The sequence below is a fragment of the Leptopilina boulardi genome, unplaced genomic scaffold, assembly GCF_019393585.1.
Source record: "Leptopilina boulardi isolate dan_hultmark-lab unplaced genomic scaffold, ZJU_Lbou_2.1 LbouV2_25, whole genome shotgun sequence".
In the NCBI taxonomy this organism is placed as follows: domain Eukaryota; kingdom Metazoa; phylum Arthropoda; class Insecta; order Hymenoptera; family Figitidae; genus Leptopilina; species Leptopilina boulardi.
Window position 1 is genome coordinate 70,659 of NW_026137807.1, and position 23,963 is coordinate 94,621.

General features: G+C 22.9%; 2 protein-coding genes across 8 annotated transcripts in view; one reads left to right on the forward strand and one right to left on the reverse strand.

Moving 5' to 3' along the window:
• Window positions 1-17,045, reverse strand: part of LOC127280775 (uncharacterized) — a 35,596-nt gene extending 18,551 nt beyond the window's left edge. The window contains exons 1-4 of one of the 4 annotated variants that reach the window (XM_051304023.1): window positions 16,912-17,045; window positions 15,094-15,435; window positions 14,048-14,204; window positions 13,319-13,507 (exon numbers count right to left, since the gene is read on the reverse strand). In XM_051304023.1, coding sequence (XP_051159980.1) covers window positions 13,393-13,507; window positions 14,048-14,204; window positions 15,094-15,435; window positions 16,912-16,960 — 663 coding nt within the window. In that variant the 5' untranslated portion in view covers window positions 16,961-17,045 and the 3' untranslated portion in view covers window positions 13,319-13,392. Of the gene's footprint in view, window positions 1-301; window positions 459-535; window positions 878-4,125; window positions 4,219-13,318; window positions 13,508-14,047; window positions 14,205-15,093; window positions 15,436-16,911 lie in introns of those variants that run through there. The other 3 variants (XM_051304024.1, XM_051304027.1, XM_051304025.1) reach the window with 3 other exon arrangements.
• Window positions 1-23,643, forward strand: part of LOC127280776 (uncharacterized) — a 34,780-nt gene extending 11,137 nt beyond the window's left edge. The window contains exons 1-4 of one of the 4 annotated variants that reach the window (XM_051304028.1): window positions 6,941-7,083; window positions 7,709-8,050; window positions 8,128-8,284; window positions 8,774-8,962. In XM_051304028.1, coding sequence (XP_051159985.1) covers window positions 7,035-7,083; window positions 7,709-8,050; window positions 8,128-8,284; window positions 8,774-8,888 — 663 coding nt within the window. In that variant the 5' untranslated portion in view covers window positions 6,941-7,034 and the 3' untranslated portion in view covers window positions 8,889-8,962. Of the gene's footprint in view, window positions 1-6,940; window positions 7,084-7,708; window positions 8,051-8,127; window positions 8,285-8,773; window positions 8,963-21,111; window positions 21,234-22,409; window positions 22,752-22,813; window positions 22,971-23,456 lie in introns of those variants that run through there. The other 3 variants (XM_051304029.1, XM_051304030.1, XM_051304032.1) reach the window with 3 other exon arrangements.
• The last annotated feature ends 320 nt before the right edge of the window (window positions 23,644-23,963 follow it).

Sequence of the window (23,963 nt, forward strand, 5' to 3'; positions counted from 1 at the left end):
CATTAAAACAAATCGATTGATGTATTTAAAGTTTACATTTTACCAATATTTATAAACTTGATTGCTATTTTTATTTTTAACAAAAAATTGAAATTTCGAATTTTTTTAAAACTAATAATATAAGTGTTGTTTATCATGATGAGAAAGCTATAAATGGTTATGAAATAAACAACTTGTTTTTTTTATTATTATAGTATAGTATAATAGTATCAGTAGAAAATAATTTATTATAAACCCCCATCAGAAAATGAAAATTTTTCTGGTTTATGTGAAAAAAGTGAATTTTTTTAAAAAAACTTACTCTAGTTCTTTCGGAGAATATTTCAATCCTATATTAGTAAATACTCTTGCATTTTCTAAAATATCATATGTAACATTTGCTGATTTATATAACTGTTCTCGACACCTTACTTCGTAATCCTTATCCATACAATTGCTAAGACTATTTTCGTACAATTCTACAAAAAAATGAGAGAATTTAATAATTACTTAATGATAAATAATTAATTTATAAATATTAATAAATAAAACTTACTAAGTCGAGTTGCAGTACATAATTTGTTTAAAATTTTACGAATTAAAACTTTAATATCGTCGTCTGTTAGGGAAATATCATCCTTAAGACAATTTTGTATAACTTTTAATCCACTTTGAATTATATTCGTGAGATTTAAATCTCCCATACAATTGTCGTCAGTCTTACTTAAAGCATCCTCAATTGATAATTCATGTTTTCCCAAATAAAAATTATATACGTCCTTATAAATTTCGTTTATTTCATTTAAATCTACGGCATTATTTTTACATTTTTCTCTTATTTCATTTCTTGATAATTTATAATAACTATCTAATTGAGCCTCTGTATTTGATATACAACCTGTAAAAATTTTATTTCCATTAATTACAAGAAATTAAATAAAAGTTTTTTTTTTTTTAATTTTATAGTAATAAATAAAAATATAATAAATTATAAAAATTTTATAGAAAATTTCATAATATGTACATTAATTATAATAATTATTTGTAAAAAATGTTATTTTTTTTTTTTAATACAAGCCACGGATTCTACGACTTTTTCTGACTTTTTATTTAAAAATACGAATTTTTTTTCGAGTTATTTTAATAAATGCGACTTTTTTTACATTTTTTTAAAAAAATGTTAACCAAAATACGTTTTTTTTAGTATACAATGCAGATCTTCTTCAAATCTTTTTTATTTCAATTATTTAAAAAATTTTTAACTCGAATTATTTACTAAATTAATTATTTTTAATAATTTTAATGAAATTCTTCACAAATTCAATTATCTCAAACTATTTTTTAATTATAATTCTTATAAAATTTAATAATTGTTTGTAATTTTTAAAAAAATTAGCAAATAAAATTACTAAAAATGTTTAATTCAAAATCACTGTCAATTTAATTATTTGAAAAAAGTTGAATTATTTTTAATGATTTTTATAATATTCTTCGAAAAATCAATTATCTGAAAGCATTTTTCAATTAAAAACTTTTGGAATTAAATTTTTGTAATGTGATTTCTAATAAAATCTTTAGCACCAGAAATCACTAAAAATTTCTCTTATTATAATTATTGTCTGAAATTTAACACAATCTTTTAAAATTCAATTATTTTTAAAAATTTCAATTGAAAAGCTTCTAAAATTTAATTATTTCTAAAATTTTCCATTTAAAATTTTTTGAAATTCAATTATTTCTAAAAATTTCAAACTATAACTCTTCCAAAATTATTATTATTTAAAAAAAAATTATTTGAAAATAAAAAAGAAATATTAGAAATAAATTTTCTTGATAATATTCTTATAGAATTATTCTCATTACAAAATTAATAAATTGAACTTAATATCTAATAACATTAGTAATTTGAAGTAAAAGATTTATTAACCAGTTAAATTTTGTTAAAATAAAAAACATCGACTTTTTTGTGCTATAATGTCGATCCAAGGCCTGAAAATAGATTTTAGTAGGCGAGAAAAATTATTCTTTCCATTGAAAATGTTTTTTTTTACTTATAATAATAATATTAAAGAAATTGGTACTAGCAAAAAAAATTGCTCATATGAACTATGTTAAGAATAAAACTGAACTCAATTATTTAAAGTTTACTAAACTGCGATCTGATTGTAAAAATTTATCTACTTTATCTTATAATAATTATATTTCTAAAACTGAGAATTCAATTATTAGTAATCCAAAATTTTTTTGGAATTTTGTTAATTCTACTAGACAAAACCAATGTATACCAAATCACATGTTTTTAAGAAATGAATTTGGTGATACACCACTATCAATATCTAATCTTTTTGTTAAACATTTTAAATCAGTTTATATTACTTTTCCACCACAAGCATCTGATTTATTTTCTATTAATAATGTTGAGGTGAATCTGCAATCTATATCAATTACTAGAAATGATATATTTAAAAAGATAAAAGAACTAGATGTCAATAAAGGCCCGGGCCCGGATAAAATTCCTCCTTCTTTTATAAAGTCATGTGGTTATGCTCTTATAGAGCCTCTATATATATTATTTAATAAATCATTACAAACTTGTACTTTTCCTTTGGAATGGAAGAGGGGGATAATAACTCCTGTTTACAAGTCTGATAATAGAAATAATGTTCAAAATTATAGACCAATAACTTTATTAAGTGCCATATCTAAAATATTTGAAAGTTTAATTTTTGAATCATTATATGCTGCTGTGTCAAATATTATTATTGAAGAACAACATGGATTTGTAAGAGGACGTTCCACATTAACAAACCTTGGGGTGTTTACAAATTTTATAACTATTAACCTTGAATTGGGATATCAAGTTGACGTAATTTATGCGGATTTAACCAAGGCCTTCGATAGGGTTGATCATAGTATATTGTTGACTAAACTTAAGACAATGGGTCTATCAAATGATTTACTCTTATTTTTTGGAAGCTATCTCTCTGACAGGTGTCAAGTTGTTAGAGTAAACCATGTTTACTCTGATCCTTTTTTTGCTATCTCAGGTGTTCCACAGGGATCTAATCTTGGACCACTATTTTTTGTTTTATTTATGAATGATATAAAATCAATTTTCATGAACTCTTCCTTCCTTTTGTATGCTGATGACCTTAAATGCTATAAAGTCTTGAATTCTATAAATCCGTATGAAGATCATTTATCACTTCAAGGTGATCTTGATCGATTATCGGAATGGTGTGATCTAAATCATATGTCAATCAACATTAATAAAAGTCATGTTATTTCCTTCACCAAAAAAACAACATTGTTGTATCATTACACAGTTGGTAATGACGAATTACACAGGGAGAGAATAGTTCGTGACTTAGGTGTACTTTTTACTAGTGATTTCTCTTTCAATGAACATATCTCGGATGTGGTTTCAAGAGCTTTAAGGTCCCTGGGATTCATAACGAGAAATGCATCGGTTTTTCACAGCTTTGTAACACTGAGGGTTCTATACTTTACACTTGTCAGAACGATAATTGAATATGCCTGTATTATTTGGTCACCAATGTATGTATACCAGATTATTAGACTTGAGCGTATACAAAATAGATTTCTTAGATTTGCTGCAAGACAACTTGGTATTCCTTTTGATAGATACACGCATGATTATAATAACTTACGTTCAATATTAAATATCCCTTTGGTCTCCTCAAGGTTTCTTTATGCGGATATAAGTTTCTTGTACAGACTATTAAACGGAATTATTCAGTGTCCTTCTCTTCTGTCATTAATAAATTTGTCCGTTCCAGTAAGAACAACAAGGAATTACTTACTTTTTTCTGTAGCATTTCATAGAACAAACTATGGGAACAATGCTTTAATTGATAGACTTAGTAGAGAAGCTAATTCAATTTCTAACGAAATAGACCTATTTGACAATAATTTAACAAGATTCACCTCGGCATTATGTAGATTAATACTAAATAATAATTAAAATGCACCAACCTAGTTATAATTATATTTATATTTTTTATATACAAGTTTGTATCTATATTATAATAAGTACTATTGTACGAAAGGGCATGTCCCGTTAACTTAATAAATGAAATGAAATGAAATGAAATATAGAAAAAAAATAATAATAAATTAACTTACTCAGAAGCCCAGCAGAAAAAGTTGCGATTATAAAAATCATGTTCAACATAATATTGTAGATATACTTTGCAGTTCAACTATAACAAAATTAATATTTAGATTTCTTTTTATAATCGAACTATCCCTATTTTTTATTCTTTCTGAGCCAATATATGACGTGTAGATGCAATTATTTATTTTAACTAAATAAACATTACGCATTTATAATATATTGTGAAATATCATATTTCAACAAATGACGTACAAGATATTTATAAATATAATTGTTAAAATTTTGATTTTCATGACAATGATTAAATTTACATTTATATTTTTATTTCTGTGGAATTTGAAAACTTAATCAGCCTTGAAAAAAAAATTTATAAAAAATTTAATAGTTATGCAAATAGGGAAATCGAGACTCATGTGAGTTTAACCTTGAGTTTAACACACGAACAAAGCGAGTGCGTCAAACTCATACGAGTCTCGATTTCTCCTATTTGCGCCCATGCGCACGTTTCTTAATGTTACATTTTTTTTTAATTCAGATATTTATTTTCAATATCTGCGTATAAACTGTAAAAATTTAGTTTTTAGTTTTATGTAAATTTAACGTTTTCAAAGTTAGTTCCTTATGCGTCATTTTTTATTCTTCAGAAAATTGCTTTCATAGAGCACTTGAACAAATCTTTCCATACCTTGAAAGAAGAAAATATTTTAAATTATACAAATTTTTTTAATTTATACAAAAATAAGATTTCCTCGTTGTTTAAAACTTGCAAAATTTTTTATATGTACATAGAGAATTTTTTTTATTTGGGTTTATTTGTGAAACAAATAAAATTTATTAGAATCAAAAATATAATTTTAATTGATTTAAATAAACAGTTGATTTGCGCTAAATAAACATTTATTGAATTTAAAAAAAAAAATTACATTTTTTTATAATTCAATTGTTACTCGGGGGTTTTTGGTGTGTCGCTGATTACAAATCCAATGTTAGTTTTTCAAAATTCAAAATGTGGATTCAATATGTGCTCATTGTAGTACAAAAGCTGACCAAAAGCGAACGTCCTGGATTTGTAAAACTGAACAAATTTCATATATAGCATAATTTTTAATTTATTAGTACAATAGATTAAAAAATGTCCTAAAAACACACTTCCATCGTTGACGTTAAATTTCAAAAAATCATAACTTCCTTCATTTTTATCAAGTAAAAAAATAAAAAAATACGTATATCCTTATTTTTCATATAGATTTCGAAAAAAATGATTCAGGTAAAAAAAAATTTTAAATGTAAATATCCCGTGGAATGTTCCATATGCAATATTCATATATTAATCTTTCAAATTAAAAATAATTTTTAAATTTTTATATTATTTTTTTTATTTTTAAATTTATAAATTTACTTCAGAATTTAAAAATATTTATTAACAATAAAATTTTCTTATACGATTAAAAATGAATTATATAGAAATGTCAGTTTTTTTAACCCTTTGAGTCACGCAATTAAGGATGAGGCCGACATTTTTCAAAACCTGATGTCTAGAACGTTTTCGGGGTCGCTGATTACGAATTTGAGGTCAGATTTAAAAAATTTTTTAATTCAAAATGGCGGATCCAATATGGTGAACGATTTCTTGTTGGTAATAGGCAGAGCGGAACATTGCAAGTTTTACAAATCCAGGACGTTCGCTTTTGGTCAACTTTTGTACTACAATGAACACATATTGGATATACATTTTGAATTTTGAAAAACTAACATTGAATTCGTAATCAGCGACCCGAAAACCCCCGAGTAACAAGTTTAAAGCAAATTTCGTGGATTTTTAAAACTTACGGTCGCCATATTGTAACCGCCATTTTGAATTTTCAGAAACTGACTTCAGATTCATAATCAAAGACCCCAAAAACCCCCGAGTAACAAGTTTTAAACGAATTGCATTAGATTTTCCAGAAGTCGTCCGCCATTTTGGATCCGCTATTTTGAATTTTTAAAAACTGATTTTAGATTCGTAATCAGCGACACAAAAAACCCCCGAGTAACAATTGAATTATATAAAAATGTAATTTTTTTTTTAAATTTAATAAATGTTTATTTAGCGCAAATCAGCTGTTTATTTAAATCAATTAAAATTATATTTTTGATTCTAATAAATTTTATTTGTTTCACAAATAAACGCAACTAAAAAAAATTCTGTATGTACATATAAAAAATTTTGCAACTTTTAAACAACGAGGAAATTTTATTTTTATATAAATTAAAAAAATTTGTATAATTTAAAATATTTTCTTCTTTCAAGTTATGGAAAGATTTGTTCAAGTGCTCTATGAAAGCAATTTTCTGAAGAATAAAAAATGACGTATAAGGAACTAACTTTGAAAACGTTAAATTTACATAAAACTAAAAACTAAATTTTTACAGTTTATACGCAGATATTGAAAATAAATATCTGAATTAAAAAAAAATGTAACATTAAGAAACGTGCGCATGGGCGCAAATAGGAGAAATCGAGACTCGTATGAGTTTGACGCACTCGCTTTGTTCGTGTGTTAAACTCAAGGTTAAACTCACATGAGCCTCGATTTCCCTATTTGCATAACTATTAAATTTTTCATAAATTTTTTTTTCAAGGCTGATTAAGTTTTCAAATTCCACAGAAATAAAAATATAAATGTAAATTTAATCATTGTCATGAAAAACAAAATTTTAACAATTATATTTATAAATATCTTGTACGTCATTTGTTGAAATATGATATTTCACAATATATTATAAATGCGTAATGTTTATTTAATTAAAATAAATAATTGCATCTACACGTCATATATTGGCTCAGAAAGAATAAAAAATAGGGATAGTTCGATTATAAAAAGAAATCTAAATATTAATTTTGTTATAGTTGAACTGCAAAGTATCTACAATTATGTTGAACATGATTTTTATAATCGCAACTTTTTCTGCTGGGCTTCTGAGTAAGTTAATTTATTATTATTTTTTTCTATATTATTATTATAAGTAATCATTAAAAATAATTCAACTTTTTGCAAATAATTAAATTGACAGTGATTTTGAATTAAATATTTTTAGTAATTTTATTTGCTAATTTTTTTAAAAATTACAAACAATTATTAAATTTTATAAGAATTATAATTAAAAAATAGTTTGAGATAATTGAATTTGTGAAGAATTTCATTAAAATTATTAAAAATAATTAATTTAGTAAATAATTCGAGTTAAAAATTTTTTAAATAATTGAAATAAAAAAGATTTGAAGAAGATCTGCATTGTATACTAAAAAAAACGTATTTTGGTTAACATTTTTTTAAAAAAATGTAAAAAAAGTCGCATTTATTAAAATAACTCGAAAAAAAATTCGTATTTTTAAATAAAAAGTCAGAAAAAGTCGTAGAATCCGTGGCTTGTATTAAAAAAAAAAAATAACATTTTTTACAAATTATTATTATAATTAATGTACATATTATGAAATTTTCTATAAAATTTTTATAATTTATTATATTTTTATTTATTACTATAAAATTAAAAAAAAAAAAACTTTTATTTAATTTCTTGTAATTAATGGAAATAAAATTTTTACAGGTTGTATATCAAATACAGAGGCTCAATTAGATAGTTATTATAAATTATCAAGAAATGAAATAAGAGAAAAATGTAAAAATAATGCCGTAGATTTAAATGAAATAAACGAAATTTATAAGGACGTATATAATTTTTATTTGGGAAAACATGAATTATCAATTGAGGATGCTTTAAGTAAGACTGACGACAATTGTATGGGAGATTTAAATCTCACGAATATAATTCAAAGTGGATTAAAAGTTATACAAAATTGTCTTAAGGATGATATTTCCCTAACAGATGACGATATTAAAGTTTTAATTAGTAAAATTTTAAACAAATTATGTACTGCAACTCGACTTAGTAAGTTTTTTTTTTTAATATTTATAAATTAATTATTTATCATTAAGTAATTATTAAATTCTCTCATTTTTTTGTAGAATTGTACGAAAATAGTCTTAGCAATTGTATGGATAAGGATTACGAAGTAAGGTGTCGAGAACAGTTATATAAATCAGCAAATGTTACATATGATATTTTAGAAAATGCAAGAGTATTTACTAATATAGGATTGAAATATTCTCCGAAAGAACTAGAGTAAGTTTTTTTAAAAAAATTCACTTTTTTCACATAAACCAGAAAAATTTTCATTTTCTGATGGGGGTTTATAATAAATTATTTTCTACTGATACTATTATACTATACTATAATAATAAAAAAAACAAGTTGTTTATTTCATAACCATTTATAGCTTTCTCATCATGATAAACAACACTTATATTATTAGTTTTAAAAAAATTCGAAATTTCAATTTTTTGTTAAAAATAAAAATAGCAATCAAGTTTATAAATATTGGTAAAATGTAAACTTTAAATACATCAATCGATTTGTTTTAATGCCATAAATACAATTTTGACAAGAATTAATTAAAATTTCAAAAATTCAAAAAAATTCTAATTCGCAAATTCTATACATTTCAGTAGAATATGAACTTAATATAGGTTAATCGATTCGTTTTAATGCAAAAAATAAGTTTTTGTAAAAAATGTTTTAATTTTTATAAAATATTTTCTCTTTTTTTTGAAGGATATTTGATGGGTTGTTTTATTGTTCATCAACTAGAATGTGTACTCATGAACAGAGCCGTGCGCATATGAAATTGACACTCAGTATGATGGCTCCAGTATTATCAGAAAATTAAATTTTTGAAATGTACTACAAAATTTACATTAACAAATTTATATATAATAAATAAATTTTAATTGAAAAAATGAACTTCAGACATAATTTGAAAAATTTTTAAACAAAATGATAAACTTTATTAAAAACGTTATGTTTTTAATTTTCAACTGTTGAAAAAAAATACAAAATAACTTGTATTCTACTAAAACATTTTATAAGTAATCGAAGTTTAATTAAATTTTTGAAAAGTGTTATTTGGTAAAATTATTTAACACAACTTTTGATTTTTCAAAATTGTAACTGAAAAATTTTTAAGTTTGCAAATTATTATTATTATTATTTTCAGACAAATTTTACAAATATAACAGATTATTATTTTTATGTTCAAAACTTTCTGTATAATTACATGTCTTTTGCATTTTTTTTAAACAATATTATTAAATATTTAATAAAATAATTGTAATAAATTATGAAACATAATATATTCCGAGGTGCAAAAGGCAAATTGATGAAAAAAAGTATAAATGACAAATTCAATGTTCGACGAATAGTGGAATTAAAGAAACTTTCCGAAAATTTAATTTGCTGCAATTGCAAAGAAATTTTAAGTTTAATGAACATAGTTCGCGAAAAACGCAAAGGTTTATTTTCTACTTTTCATGTCGCAAGTGTTTAAAATTTTCTTTACTTCAATTATTTAACTATTTTTCGATTTCAAGTTTAATTAATTAAGTTTACAATTTAAAAAAAAATTAGCAAATAAAATTACATACTAAAAATTTACCCCCATGAAGTTGGCGTCGACGCTCAGCGCCAAAAATTGTTTTTCACAGGACAAGAAATTTTTTTTTTTAATTTTCGGTTCAAATAATGCCTTGTGAAATACTTTTCAACTTATTATGTGGAACCAAAAACTTTTTAAAAATGATTAGATATTTTTGGTCCTCTGAAAAATAATTTTCAACGCTGAGCGTCGATGCCAATTTCATATAGAGGTAAAAATTTGAATTTGAAACCTTCTAAAATTTTTTATCTAAAACTTTCTGAAATTCAATAATTTCAACTATAACTCTTCCGAAATATAATTATTTTAAATTATTTTTATAATATTATTGAAAAATTCAATTGTGTGAAAGCATTTTTTAATTAAAAAATTTTTAAATTCAATTTTTGTCTACAATTTCTAATTAATTCTTTATCAACAAAAATCACCAAAAATTTCAATTAAAAATCACTTGAAGTTGAATTAATTTTAAAAATCTGAATAGTAAATCTCTGAAGATTTAATTATTTTTAAAAAATGTTATCTAAAATCATCCCGTGTGGGATTTGCGTTTAATCATTAATTCTATGTATGAATTAATTGATAAATGAAAATATCCGTTAATAGTATGCATAAATTACATATTTTTTAATTTTTTAATTAATTTATTTATTATTACTTTTAATTATATCCGACAGTTAATTAATTAGAACGTTAATTAATAAATTCAATTTGAGTAAGAATTTAATTTAAAATTGAATAATTATTAAATAAATATATTATTTATTCATAACTTAAGCTTATTTATTATTAATTAACTTTTATTATTAATATTATTGATTAAAAAACATTATGGCAAACTTGAGGGCAAGATGAGGGCAAACGTGAGGGCCCATAAGGGCGCCCTCATCGATGAGCACGTCTTTTCCATGAGGGGCCACCAAGGATCATCCATATGCGCCCCTTATGGCATGAGGGCGATCCATAAGGGCCCCCACTGGGGGCCCACATCACTTTTCCACACGGGATTTGATGAATTATTTTCAATTTTGTAAAATTTAACAAAACTTGTTTAAAATTTAATTATTTCTAAAAATTTCAAAACTATAACTCTTAAAAAGTTTAATTATTTTTAATAATTTTAATATTTCTTTAAAAATTCAATTATTTAAAAAAGTTTCAAATAAAAACTCTAAAATTGAATTATTTTCAGAATTTTTTGTTTTATAAATTTGTTCTACTTAATTAAAATTGAGAAATTAATAAAATTGATTTAATATCTAATAACATTAGTTATTTAAAGTAAAATACTTATTAACTAATTAACTTATTAACTAAATTGAATTAAAATAAAAAAATCGACTTTTTTTTGCGCCTGAAATTCGATCCACGGCCTGCTCAGGGTGTGTTATATATTTTTTATTTATGTATTCTAAAAAATAATTTTAAAATTTTAACAGCTTTTGAAAAATCGACTGAACGTGTTGATTTTTCTTCTTAATTTATGTCAATCAGGAGAGCAAATGAAAGAAAAAGTTTTCTCCTCTCCCGAAATGAGATTGGGTCTAAACTTGCCAATTGCATCGACAAGTGGTAAAAATTATTTTTACAATTGTTAATTTTAATTAATAAAATATTAAAATTCAAATATAAATTACAAATATTATAATACAATAAAAAAAATCCAATAATTGTATTTAAAAAAAAAAAAATTTTCAGCACATTCTTCACAATCTTCTTGTTCTCAAGGATTAATTGTTCCATTGGGAAGTGCAGATACAAATTTTCGATGTCTAACGTCAAATATAAGTCGAATTTTCAATGAGGATTGTATTTCTGAAGATATTTTAGTTCACACCCTGAAAAAAGTAATCTCATATTTAGAGGAAAAATCCTCTTCTAATTTCCTCTCAATTTTTCCTCTTAAAACAAAAGTATTCCACTTGAATGTAGAATATTTTTATTCTTTGGTGACTCCTTACTAAAAATCCCTGTATAAGATCTTGTACAATTTCCTGTACAGGATCAGCAACTGAACTTGTACAAGTTCTGACCAATTCCTGTACAGGAAAATGCATACGAATTTGGAACAAGTTCATGTGTGAGATCTTGTACAAGATCTGGTGCAAGATCTTGTACAAGAAAGATATTTGTACAAGAAAATGTACATGATCTTGTACAATTTCATGTATAAGTACTTGTACATGAACACGTTCATGTTCTTGCACATGTATAGTTGTAAATTTTTTTTATTTTAATAAAATTTGAGATTTTGATAATTATTAACCACTAAGATTCGTAACTCATGCATGCTAAAAACTATTGCGCAGCTGTAAAGGTTAATGTAAACTATTGCGCAGCCTTTGAAGTTTTTAATTTTTAGTAAAGAAAAACACGAATTAACATGTGCAAGAACATGTACATTTTCTTGTACAAGTATCTTTCTTGTACAAGATCTTGCACCAGATCTTGTACAACATCTTACACATGAACTTGTTCCAAATTCGTATGCATTTTCCTGTACAGGAACTGGTCAGAACTTGTACAAGTTCAGTTGCTGATCCTGTACAGGAAATTGTACAAGATCTTGTACAGGGCTTTTCAGTAGGGCTAATAATAAAACAAAACAATTTTTTTGAGGTTCTGATGTCAAAAACATTGAATTAAAGTTAAATAAATAGAGAAATCTATTAATTAATATAAGTAATTGACTATAAATCATTAATTAAATTTAATATTTAATTACAGATATTTAATTAAGTGCATGATAATAGCTTTTCTTTATCAGTTTATAACCATAATTGTCAAATTATATGCGAGAGGAAAATCCTCTCAAGTGAAGACTATTACTTTTGATACAATATTTAAGAGGAAAATATGCATCAAAATAAGAGGAATTCGCTAGAATCAAGATTACTTTTTTTAGAGTGCAAGATTTGATTTATTTATTCCAAGGTATTGAGGTAAAAGTATTGAAACTCGATTCAAATTTTGGTTTTCAAATTGATCCACTTGCAAAAGTTAATATATCACAAAAACAAGCACTCTTGAGATTAAGTAAAGTTGGTTATTTACATAATACAAGAGGAAGTTAATAGGTGAGTAATTATATTTGTTTATTTCAAAATTAATGTTTGAATTTAACTTGATTTAAAATTATGATTTAAAACAAAGAATCGTTTATATTAAAAGTTTTTTAACATTTTTTTTTTTAATTATTTTTAATACATTTTTTACATTTAATTTTATATATATTCTAAGATTCAAAATTCATCTTTTATAGTAAAACCAAATTTTTGAAGTATTTTTTTTTTAAAATAAGTTTTTTTTTATAATCACCAAATTGAAAGTTGTTCTGGATATGAAAGAGCGATTAAAAAAAATGTCTGTAATAATATTTTTTTCAAATATTAATACTTTTCAAAATAATTGATAATATTTTAAATGAAACAAATTTGCAACCTTAAAAATTTTTCAGTTACAATTTTGAAAAATCAAAAGTTGTGTTAAATAATTTTACCAAATAACACTTTTCAAAAATTTAATTAAACTTTGATTACTTAAAAAGTGTTTCAGTAGAATACAAGTTATTTTGTATTTTTTTTTCAACAGTTGAAAATTAAAAACATAACGTTTTTAATAAAGTTTATCATTTTGTTTAAAAATTTTTCAAATTATGTCTGAAGTTCATTTTTTCAATTAAAATTTATTTATTATATATACATTTGTTAATGTAAATTTTGTAGTACATTTCAAAAATTTAATTTTTGACTAATACTGCAGCCATTAATCTGAGTTCCAATTCCAAATGCGCACGTCTCTGTTCATGATTACACTTTCTAGTTGATGAACAATCTAACAACCCATAAAATATCCTTCAAAAAAAGAGAGAAAATATTTTATAAAAATTAAAACATTTTTTACAAAAACTTATTTTTTGCATTAAAACGAATCGATTAACCTATATTAAGTTCATATTCTACTGAAATGTATAGAATTTGCGAATTAGAATTTTTTTGAATTTTTGAAAGAAAATCGTTTTTTGTATTTTTTAAAATAACTTTTTCCTTTATAGAAATTTTAATTAATTCTTATCAAAATTGTATTTTTGGCATCAAAACAAATCGATTGATGTATTTGAAGTTTACATTTTACCAATATTTATAAACTTGATTGCTATTTTTATATTTTTAACGAAAAATTGAAATTTTGAATTTTTTTAAAACTAATAATATAAGTGTTGTTTATCATGATGAGAAAGCTAAATGGTTATGAAATGAACAACTTGTTTTTTTTATTATTATAGTATAGGATAATAGTATCAGTAGAAAATAATTTAATATAAACCACCATCAAAACATGAAAATTTTTCTGGTTTATGAGAAAAAAAGTGAATTTTTTTTTTAAAAACTTACTCTAGTTCTTTCGGAGAATAATTCAATCCTATTTTAGTAAATAATGTTGCATTTTCTGAAGTATCATGTGTAACATTTTTTGATTTAAATAACTCTTCTTCACACCTTTCTTCGTAATCCTTATCCATACAATTGCTAAGACTATTTTCGTACAATTCTACAAAAAAATGAGAGAATTTAATAATTTAATAATTACATAAAGATATTTAAATAGTTTAACGTCCGAGAAATATATTAATTAGAAGGTTTCGTATGAATAAAACGATAACATTAGGACCATTGTTGTTTTAATAAAAGTTTACTCCAACGTTTCGATATCTAAATGATTTCCTCTTCAGGGAGTCAAATAAGAAACATATGTCAAGTCATAGAAATAATGGTCAATTGCGGTGTCAAATTAATGAAAACAAAACCACCCTAACGTTGGAGAGAAACATAGAGTTTGGAGTTCAAATCCAAAATTGAATAATCAAATTCACAATCAATCCATTTTTTAAAAAAAATTTAATAACTGAACAGACACATTATAAATAAAACATATGATAAATAAATAAATAAATAAATAAATCACACAATTTATAAATAAACAATAATAATATAATAATACAATAATAATATTTTATTTTATTTATTTCATTTTATATTGTTTATTTATAGATTGTGTGATTTATTTATTTATTTATTTATTTATCATATGTTTTATTTATAATGTGTCTGTTCAGTTATTAAATTTTTTTTAAAAAATGGATTGATTGTGAATTTGATTATTCAATTTTGGATTTGAACTCCAAACTCTATGTTTCTCTCCAACGTTAGGGTGGTTTTGTTTTCATTAATTTGACACCGCAATTGACCATTATTTCTATGACTTGACATATGTTTCTTATTTGACTCCCTGAAGAGGAAATCATTTAGATTTCGAAACGTTGGAGTAAACTTTTATTAAAACAACAATGGTCCGAATGTTATCGTTTTATTCATACGAAACCTTCTAATTTACATAAAGATAAATAACTAATTTATAAATATTAATAAATAAAACTTACGAAGTCGAGTTGCAGTACATAATTTGTTTAAAATTTTACGAATTAAAACTTTAATATCGTCATCTGTTAGGGAAATATCATCCTTAAGACAATTTTGAATAACTTTTAATCCACTTTGAATTATATTCGTGAGATTTAAATCTCCCATACAATTGTCGTCAGTCTTACTTAAAGCATCCTCAATTGATAATTCATGTTTTCCCAAATGAAAATTATATACGTCCTTATAAATTTCGTTTATTTCATTTAAATCTACGGCATTATTTTTACATTTTTCTCTTATTTCATTTCTTGATAATTTATAATAACTATCTAATTGAGCCTCTGTATTTGATATACAACCTGTAAAAATTTTATTTCCATTAATTACAAGAAATTAAATAAAAGTTTTTTTTTGAATTTTATAGTAATAAATAAAAATATAATAAATTATAAAAATTTTATAGAAAATTTCATAATACCTATGTACATTAATTATAATAATTATTTGTAAATCTTTTATTTTTTTTATTTTTTTTTTTTTTAATACAAGTCACGGATTTTGCGACTTTTTCTGACTTTTTATTTAAAAATACGACTTTTTTTCGACTTATTTTAAAAATTTTTAACCAAAATACTTTTTTTTTAGTATGCAATGCAGATCTTCTTCAAATCTTTTTTATTTCAATTAATTTAAAAAATTTTTAAATAAAATTATTTACTAAATTAATTATTTTTAATAATTTTAATGAAATTCTTCACAAATTTAATTATCTCAAACTATTTTTCAATTATAATTCTTATAAAATTTAATAATTGTTTGTAATTTTTTAAAAAATTAGCAAATAAAATTACTAAAAATGTTTAATTCAAAATCACTGTCAATTTAATTATTTGCAAAAGGTTGAATTATATTTAATGATTTTTATAATATTCTTCGAAAAATCAATTATCTGAAAGCATTTTTCAATTAAAAACTTTTGGAATTAAATTTTTGTAATGTGATTTCTAATAAAATCTTTAGCAACAGAAATCACTAAAAATTTCTCTTATTATAATTATTGTCTGAAATTTAACACAATCTTCTAAAATTCAATTCTTTTTAAAAAATTAAATTGAAAAGCTTCTAAAATTTTCCATTTAAAATTTTTTGAAATTTAATAATTTCAATTATAACTCTCCTGAAATTCAATTATTTTTAATGATTTTTAAAATATTCTTCGCAAAATCAGCTATCTGAAACCATTTTTCACTTAAAAAGTTTTCAAATTATTGTATTTTGGTTTGCAATTTCTAAAATTTTTTTTAGTGAAATAATAAAAAAATTTTAATTAAAAATCACTTCAAGTTCAAATAATTTCAAAAATCAAAATTGTAAATCTTTGAAAATTCAATTACTTTTAAAAAATTATATCTAAAATTATTTGATAAATTATTTTTAGCTCTGTTAAATTTAATTATTGTCTGAAATTTAAAAAAATCTTTTGAAATTCAAATATATCTAAAAATTTCAAACTATAACTCTTCCAAAATTATTATTTAAAAAAAAATTATTTGAAAATAAAAAAGAAATATTCGAAATAAATTTTCTTGATAATATTCTTATAGAATTATTCTCATTACAAAATTAATAAAATATTTAATAATTAAAATATTTATTAACCAGTTAAATTTTGTTAAAATAAAAAAAATCGACTTTTTTTGTGCTTTAATATCGATCCGAGGCCTGAAAATAGATTTTAGAAGGCGAGAAAAAATATTCTTTCCATTGAAAATGTTTTTTTTTACTTATAATATTATTAATAATATAGAAAAAAAAATAATAATAAATTAACTTACTCAGAAGCCCAGCAGAAAAAGTTGCGATTATAAAAATCATGTTCAACATAATTGTAGATACTTTGCAGTTCAACTATAACAAAATTAATATTTAGATTTCTTTTTATAATCGAACTGTCCCTATTTTTTATTCTTTCTGAGCCAATATATGACGTGTAGATGCAATTATTTATTTTAATTAAATAAACATTACGCATTTATAATATATTGTGAAATATCATATTTCAACAAATGACGTACAAGATATTTATAAATATAATTGTTAAAATTTTGTTTTTCATGACAATGATTAAATTTACATTTATATTTTTATTTCTGTGGAATTTGAAAACTTAATCAGCCTTGAAAAAAAAATTTATGAAAAATTTAATAGTTATGCAAATAGGGAAATCGAGACTCATGTGAGTTTAACCTTGAGTTTAACACACGAACAAAGCGAGTGCGTCAAACTCATACGAGTCTCGATTTCTCCTATTTGCCCCATGCGCACGTTTCTTAATGTTACATTTTTTTTAATTCAGATATTTATTTTCAATATCTGCGTATAAACTGTAAAAATTTAGTTTTTAGTTTTATGTAAATTTAACGTTTTCAAAGTTAGTTCCTTATGCGTCATTTTTTATTCTTCAGAAAATTGCTTTCATAGAGCACTTGAACAAATCTTTCCATAACTTGAAAGAAGAAAATATTTTAAATTATACAAATTTTTTTAATTTATATAAAAATAAGATTTCCTCGTTGTTTAAAAGTTGCAAAATTTTTTATATGTACATACAGAATTTTTTTTAGTTGCGTTTATTTGTGAAACAAATAAAATTTATTAGAATCAAAAATATAATTTTAATTGATTTAAATAAACAGCTGATTTGCGCTAAATAAACATTTATTGAATTTAAAAAAAAAATTACATTTTTATATAATTCAATTGTTACTCGGGGGTTTTTTGTGTCGCTGATTACGAATCTAAAATCAGTTTTTAAAAATTCAAAATAGCGGATCCAAAATGGCAAACGACTTCTGGAAAATCTAATGCAATTCGTTTAAAACTTGTTACTCGGGGGTTTTTGGGGTCTTTGATTATGAATCTGAAGTCAGTTTCTGAAAATTCAAAATGGCGGTTACAATATGGCGACTGAAAATTTTAAAAATCCACGAAATTTGCTTAAAACTTGTTACTCGGGGGTTTTCGGTTTGCTGATTACAAATCCAATGTTAGTTTTTCAAAATTCAAAATGTGGATCCAATATGTGCTCATTGTAGTACAAAAGCTGACCAAAAGCGAACGTCCTGGATTTGTAAAACTCGCAATGTTCCACTCTGCCTATTACCAGCAAGAAATCGTCCGCCATATTGGATCCGCCATTTTGAATTAAAAAATTTTTTAAATCTGACCTCAAATTCGTAATCAGCGACCCCGAAAACGTTCTAGACATCAGATTTTGAAAAATGTCGGCCTCATCCTTAATTGCGTGACTCAAAGGGTTAAAAAAACTGACATTTCTATATAATTCAATTTTAAACGTATAAGAAAATTTTATTGTTAATAAATATTTTTAAATTCTGAAGTAAATTTATAAATTTAAAAATAAAAAAAATAATAAAAAAATTTAAAAATTATTTTTAATTTGAAAGATTAATATATGAATATTGCGTATGGGGCATTACATGGGATTTTTACATTCAAAATTTTTTTTTTACCCGAATCATTTTTTTCGAAATCTATATGAAAAATAAGGATATACGTATTTTTTTATTTGATAAAAATGAAGGAAGTTATGATTTTTTGAATTTTAACGTCAACGATGGAAGTGTGTTTTTGGGACATTTTTTAATCTATTGTACTAATATATTAAAAATTATACTATATATGAAATTTGTTCATTTTTTAAAAATTTTTTTAAATATCTGCTCAAAAATAACGTACCTATAAGAGAAGTACCAAAAAAGTTGAAATTAAACTTAAAAAGTGAGTTTTCTCAAAAGAGACACTTTCGATTTTTAATTTTTTTGTTTGCATTACAACCTATGGTGACTGAAGAATTTTTTCCCCTATCTGTGAAAGTAGTACCTTTTTTTTTTTAATTTACTATTTACAATTGTTTTAGTACGGCTCACAGAATTTATGCAGTTATTTTACAAATATAACCTTTTTCCATTATTATTCATTTGTTTTTTTTAATTTTCATAAAAACATTAAAAAAATTTTAAAAAACTGAACAAATTTCATAAAATAGCATAATTTTTAATTTATTAGTACAATAGATTAAAAAATGTCCTAAAAACACACTTCCATCGTTGACGTTAAATTTCAAAAAATCATAACTTCCTTCATTTTTATCAAATAAAAAAATACGTATATCCTTATTTTTCATATAGATTTCGAAAAAAATGATTCGGGTAAAAAAAAATTTTTAATGTAAATATCCCGTGGAATGCCCCATATGCAATATTCATATATTAATCTTTCAAATTAAAAATAATTTTTAAATTTTTTTATTATTTTTTTTATTTTTAAATTTATAAATTTACTTCAGAATTTAAAAATATTTATTAACAATAAAATTTTCTTATACGTTTAAAATTGAATTATATAGAAATGTCAGTTTTTTAATAATCTATCTTTTATTATATTCGGCTTGATAAATTGCAAAATTAGAAAAAAACTGCATCTTTCTAGGTGCAGAACAAAAAAAGTTAGTAAATAATAACAATAAATTGTTTAAACAAATGAAAAATGCAATATAATATTTTTTATATCTATTATTTGACATCATAAAACACTCACAGTGAAAAGTCTGCATGATTTCAAGTCTTTTTGTAAAATAGAATTAAAAAAATATCTGAATCATCCCGGTTATCTTCGTACATACATTGATAAAAGTTATAAATGATCAAGAAGAAATTTTTTTTAAAAATTTGTTTTTACATTTTTTGAAAGTTCTTAAGATTTTGTTCAGTGACTTAAAATCGCGATTCAATTAAGGCAAAACTTTAGAAGATATGGCAATTTCAATTTGTCCGGCCCACCCTGAGTGGACATCTTGTCAAGCGAAGGTTAAAAAATTTTTAAATTCAAAATGGCGGATCCAATATGGCGGACGATTTCTTGCTGGTAATAGGCAGAGTGGAACATTGCGAGTTTTACAAATCCAGGACGTTCGCTTTTGGTCAGCTTTTGTACTACAATGAGCACATATTGGATGCACATTTTGAATTTTGAAAAACTAACATTGGATTCGTAATCAGCGATCCGAAAACCCCCGAGTAACAAGTTTTAAGCAAATTTCGTGGATTTTTAAAATTTTCAGTCGCCATATTGTAACCGCCATTTTGAATTTTCAGAAACTGACTTCAGATTCATAATCAAAGACCCCAAAAACCCCCGAGTAACAATTGAATTATATAAAAATGTAATTTTTTTTTTTAAATTCAATAAATGTTTATTTAGCGCAAATCAGCTGTTTATTTAAATCAATTAAAATTATGTTTTTGATTCTAATAAATTTTATTTGTTTCACAAATAAACGCAACTAAAAAAAATTCTCTATGTACATATAAAAAAATTTTGCAACTTTTAAACAACGAGGAAATCTTATTTTTATATAAATTAAAAAAATTTGTATAATTTAAAATATTTTCTTCTTTCAAGTTATGGAAAGATTTGTTCAAGTGCTCTATGAAAGCAATTTTCTGAAGAATAAAAAATGACGCATAAGGAACTAACTTTGAAAACGTTAAATTTACATAAAACTAAAAACTAAATTTTTACAGTTTATACGCAGATATTGAAAATAAATATCTGAATTAAAAAAAAATGTAACTTTAAGAAACGTGCGCATGGGCGCAAATAGGAGAAATCGAGACTCGTATGAGTTTGACGCACTCGCTTTGTTCGTGTGTTAAACTCAAGGTTAAACTCACATGAGTCTCGATTTCCCTATTTGCATAACTTTTAAATTTTTCATAAATTTTTTTTTCAAGGCTGATTAATTTTTCAAATTCCACAGAAATAAAAATATAAATGTAAATTTAATCATTGTCATGAAAATCAAAATTTTAACAATTATATTTATAAATATCTTGTACGTCATTTGTTGAAATATGATATTTCACAATATATTATAAATGCGTAATGTTTATTTAGTTAAAATAAATAATTGCATCTACACGTCATATATTGGCTCAGAAAGAATAAAAAATAGGGATAGTTCGATTATAAAAAGAAATCTAAATATTAATTTTGTTATAGTTGAACTGCAAAGTATCTACAATTATGTTGAACATGATTTTTATAATCGCAACTTTTTCTGCTGGGCTTCTGAGTAAGTTAATTTATTATTATTTTTTTTCTATATTATTATTATAAGTAAAAAAAAAACATTTTGAATGGAAAGAATAATTTTTCTCGCCTACTAAAATCTATTTTCAGGCCTTGGATCGCCATTAAAGCACAAAAAAAGTCGATTTCTTTTATTTTAACAAAATTTTACTGGTTAATAAATATTTTAATTATTAAATATTTTATTAATTTTGTAATGAGAATAATTCTATAAGAATATTATCAAGAAAATTTATTTCGAATATTTCTTTTTTATTTTCAAATAATTTTTTTTTAAATAATAATAATTTTGGAAGAGTTATAGTTAGAAATTTTTAGAAATAATTGAATTTCAAAAAATTTTAAATGGAAAATTTTAGAAATAATTAAATTTTGGAAGCTTTTCAATTGAAATTTTTAAAAATAATTGAATTTTAAAAGATTGTGATAAATTTCAGACAATTATTATAATAAGAGAAATTTTTAGTGATTTCTGGTGCTAAAGATTTTATTAGAAATCACATTACAAAAATTTAATTCCAAAAGTTTTTAATTGAAAAATGCTTTCAGATAATTGATTTTTCGAAGAATATTATAAAAATCATTAAAAATAATTCAACTTTTTGCAAATAATTAAATTGACAGTGATTTTGAATTAAACATTTTTAGTAATTTTATTTGCTAATTTTTTTAAAAAGTACAAACAATTATTAAATTTTATAAGAATTATAATTAAAAAATAGTTTGAGATAATTGAATTTGTGAAGAATTTCATTAAAATTATTAAAAATAATTAATTTAGTAAATAATTCGAGTTAAAAATCTTTTAAATAATTGAAATAAAAAAGATTTGAAGAAGATCTGCATTGTATACTAAAAAAAACGTATTTTGGTTAAAAATTTTTAAAAAAATGTAAAAAAAGTCGCATTTATTAAAATAACTCGAAAAAAATTCGTAGTTTTAAATAAAAAGTCAGAAAAAGTCGTAGAATCCGTGGCTTGTATTAAAAAAAAAATAAAATAAATAAAAGATTTACAAATAATTATTATAATTAATGTACTTATTATGAAATTTTCTATAAAATTTTTATAATTTATTATATTTTTATTTATTACTATAAAATTCAAAAAAAAACTTTTATTTAATTTCTTGTAATTAATGGAAATAAAATTTTTACAGGTTGTATATCAAATACAGAGGCTCAATTAGATAGTTATTATAAATTATCAAGAAATGAAATAAGAGAAAAATGTAAAAATAATGCCGTAGATTTAAATGAAATAAACGAAATTTATAAAGACGTATATAATTTTTATTTGGGAAAACATGAATTATCAATTGAGGATGCTTTAAGTAAGACTGACGACAATTGTATGGGAGATTTAAATCTCACGAATATAATTCAAAGTGGATTAAAAGTTATACAAAATTGTCTTAAGGATGATATTTCCCTAACAGATGACGATATTAAAGTTTTAATTCGTAAAATTTTAAACAAATTATGTACTGCAACTCGACTTAGTAAGTTTTATTTATTAATATTTATCGTTAAGTAATTATTAAATTCTCTCATTTTTTTGTAGAATTGTACGAAAATAGTCTTAGCAATTGTATGGATAAGGATTACGAAGTAAGGTGTCGAGAACAGTTATATAAATCAGCAAATGTTACATATGATATTTTAGAAAATGCAAGAGTATTTACTAATATAGGATTGAAATATTCTCCGAAAGAACTAGAGTAAGTTTTTAAAAAAAAACTCACTTTTTTTCACATAAACCAGAAAAATTTTCATTTTTTGATGGGGGTTTATAATAAATTATTTTCTACTGATACTATTATACTATACTATAATAATAAAAAAACAAGTTGTTCATTTCATAACCATTTAGCTTTCTCATCATGATAAACAACACTTATATTATTAGTTTTAAAAAAATTCAAAATTTCAATTTTTTGTTAAAAATAAAAATAGCAATCAAGTTTATAAATATTGGTAAAATGTAAACTTTAAATACATCAATCGATTTGTTTTAATGCCAAAAATACAATTTTGACAAGAATTAATTAAAATTTCAAAAATTCAAAAAAATTCTAATTCGCAAATTCTATACATTTCAGTAGAATATGAACTTAATATAGGTTAATCGATTCGTTTTAATGCAAAAGTAAGTGTTTGTAAAAAATGTTTTAATTTTTATAAAATATTTTCTCTTTTTTTTGAAGGATATTTGATGGGTTGTTTTATTGTTCATCAACTAGAATGTGTACTCATGAACAGAGCCGTGCGCATATGAAATTGACACTCAGTATGATGGCTCCAGTATTATCAGAAAATTAAATTTTTGAAATGTACAACAAAATTTACATTAACAAATGTATATAATAAATAAATTTTAATTGAAAAAATGAACTTCAGACATAATTTGAAAAATTTTTAAACAAAATGATAAACTTTATTAAAAACGTTATGTTTTTAATTTTCAGCCTTTGAAAAAAAATACAAAATAACTTTTTTTTTACTGAAACACTTTATAAGTAATCGAAGTTTAATTAAATTTTTGAAAAGTGTTACTTGGTAAAATTATTTAACACAACTTTTGATTTTTCAAAATTGTAACTGAATAATTTTTAAGGTTGCAAATTTGTTTCAGTTAAAATATTATCAATTATGTTGAAAAGTATTAATATTTGAAAAAAATATTATTGCCCACTTTTTTTTTAATCGCTCTT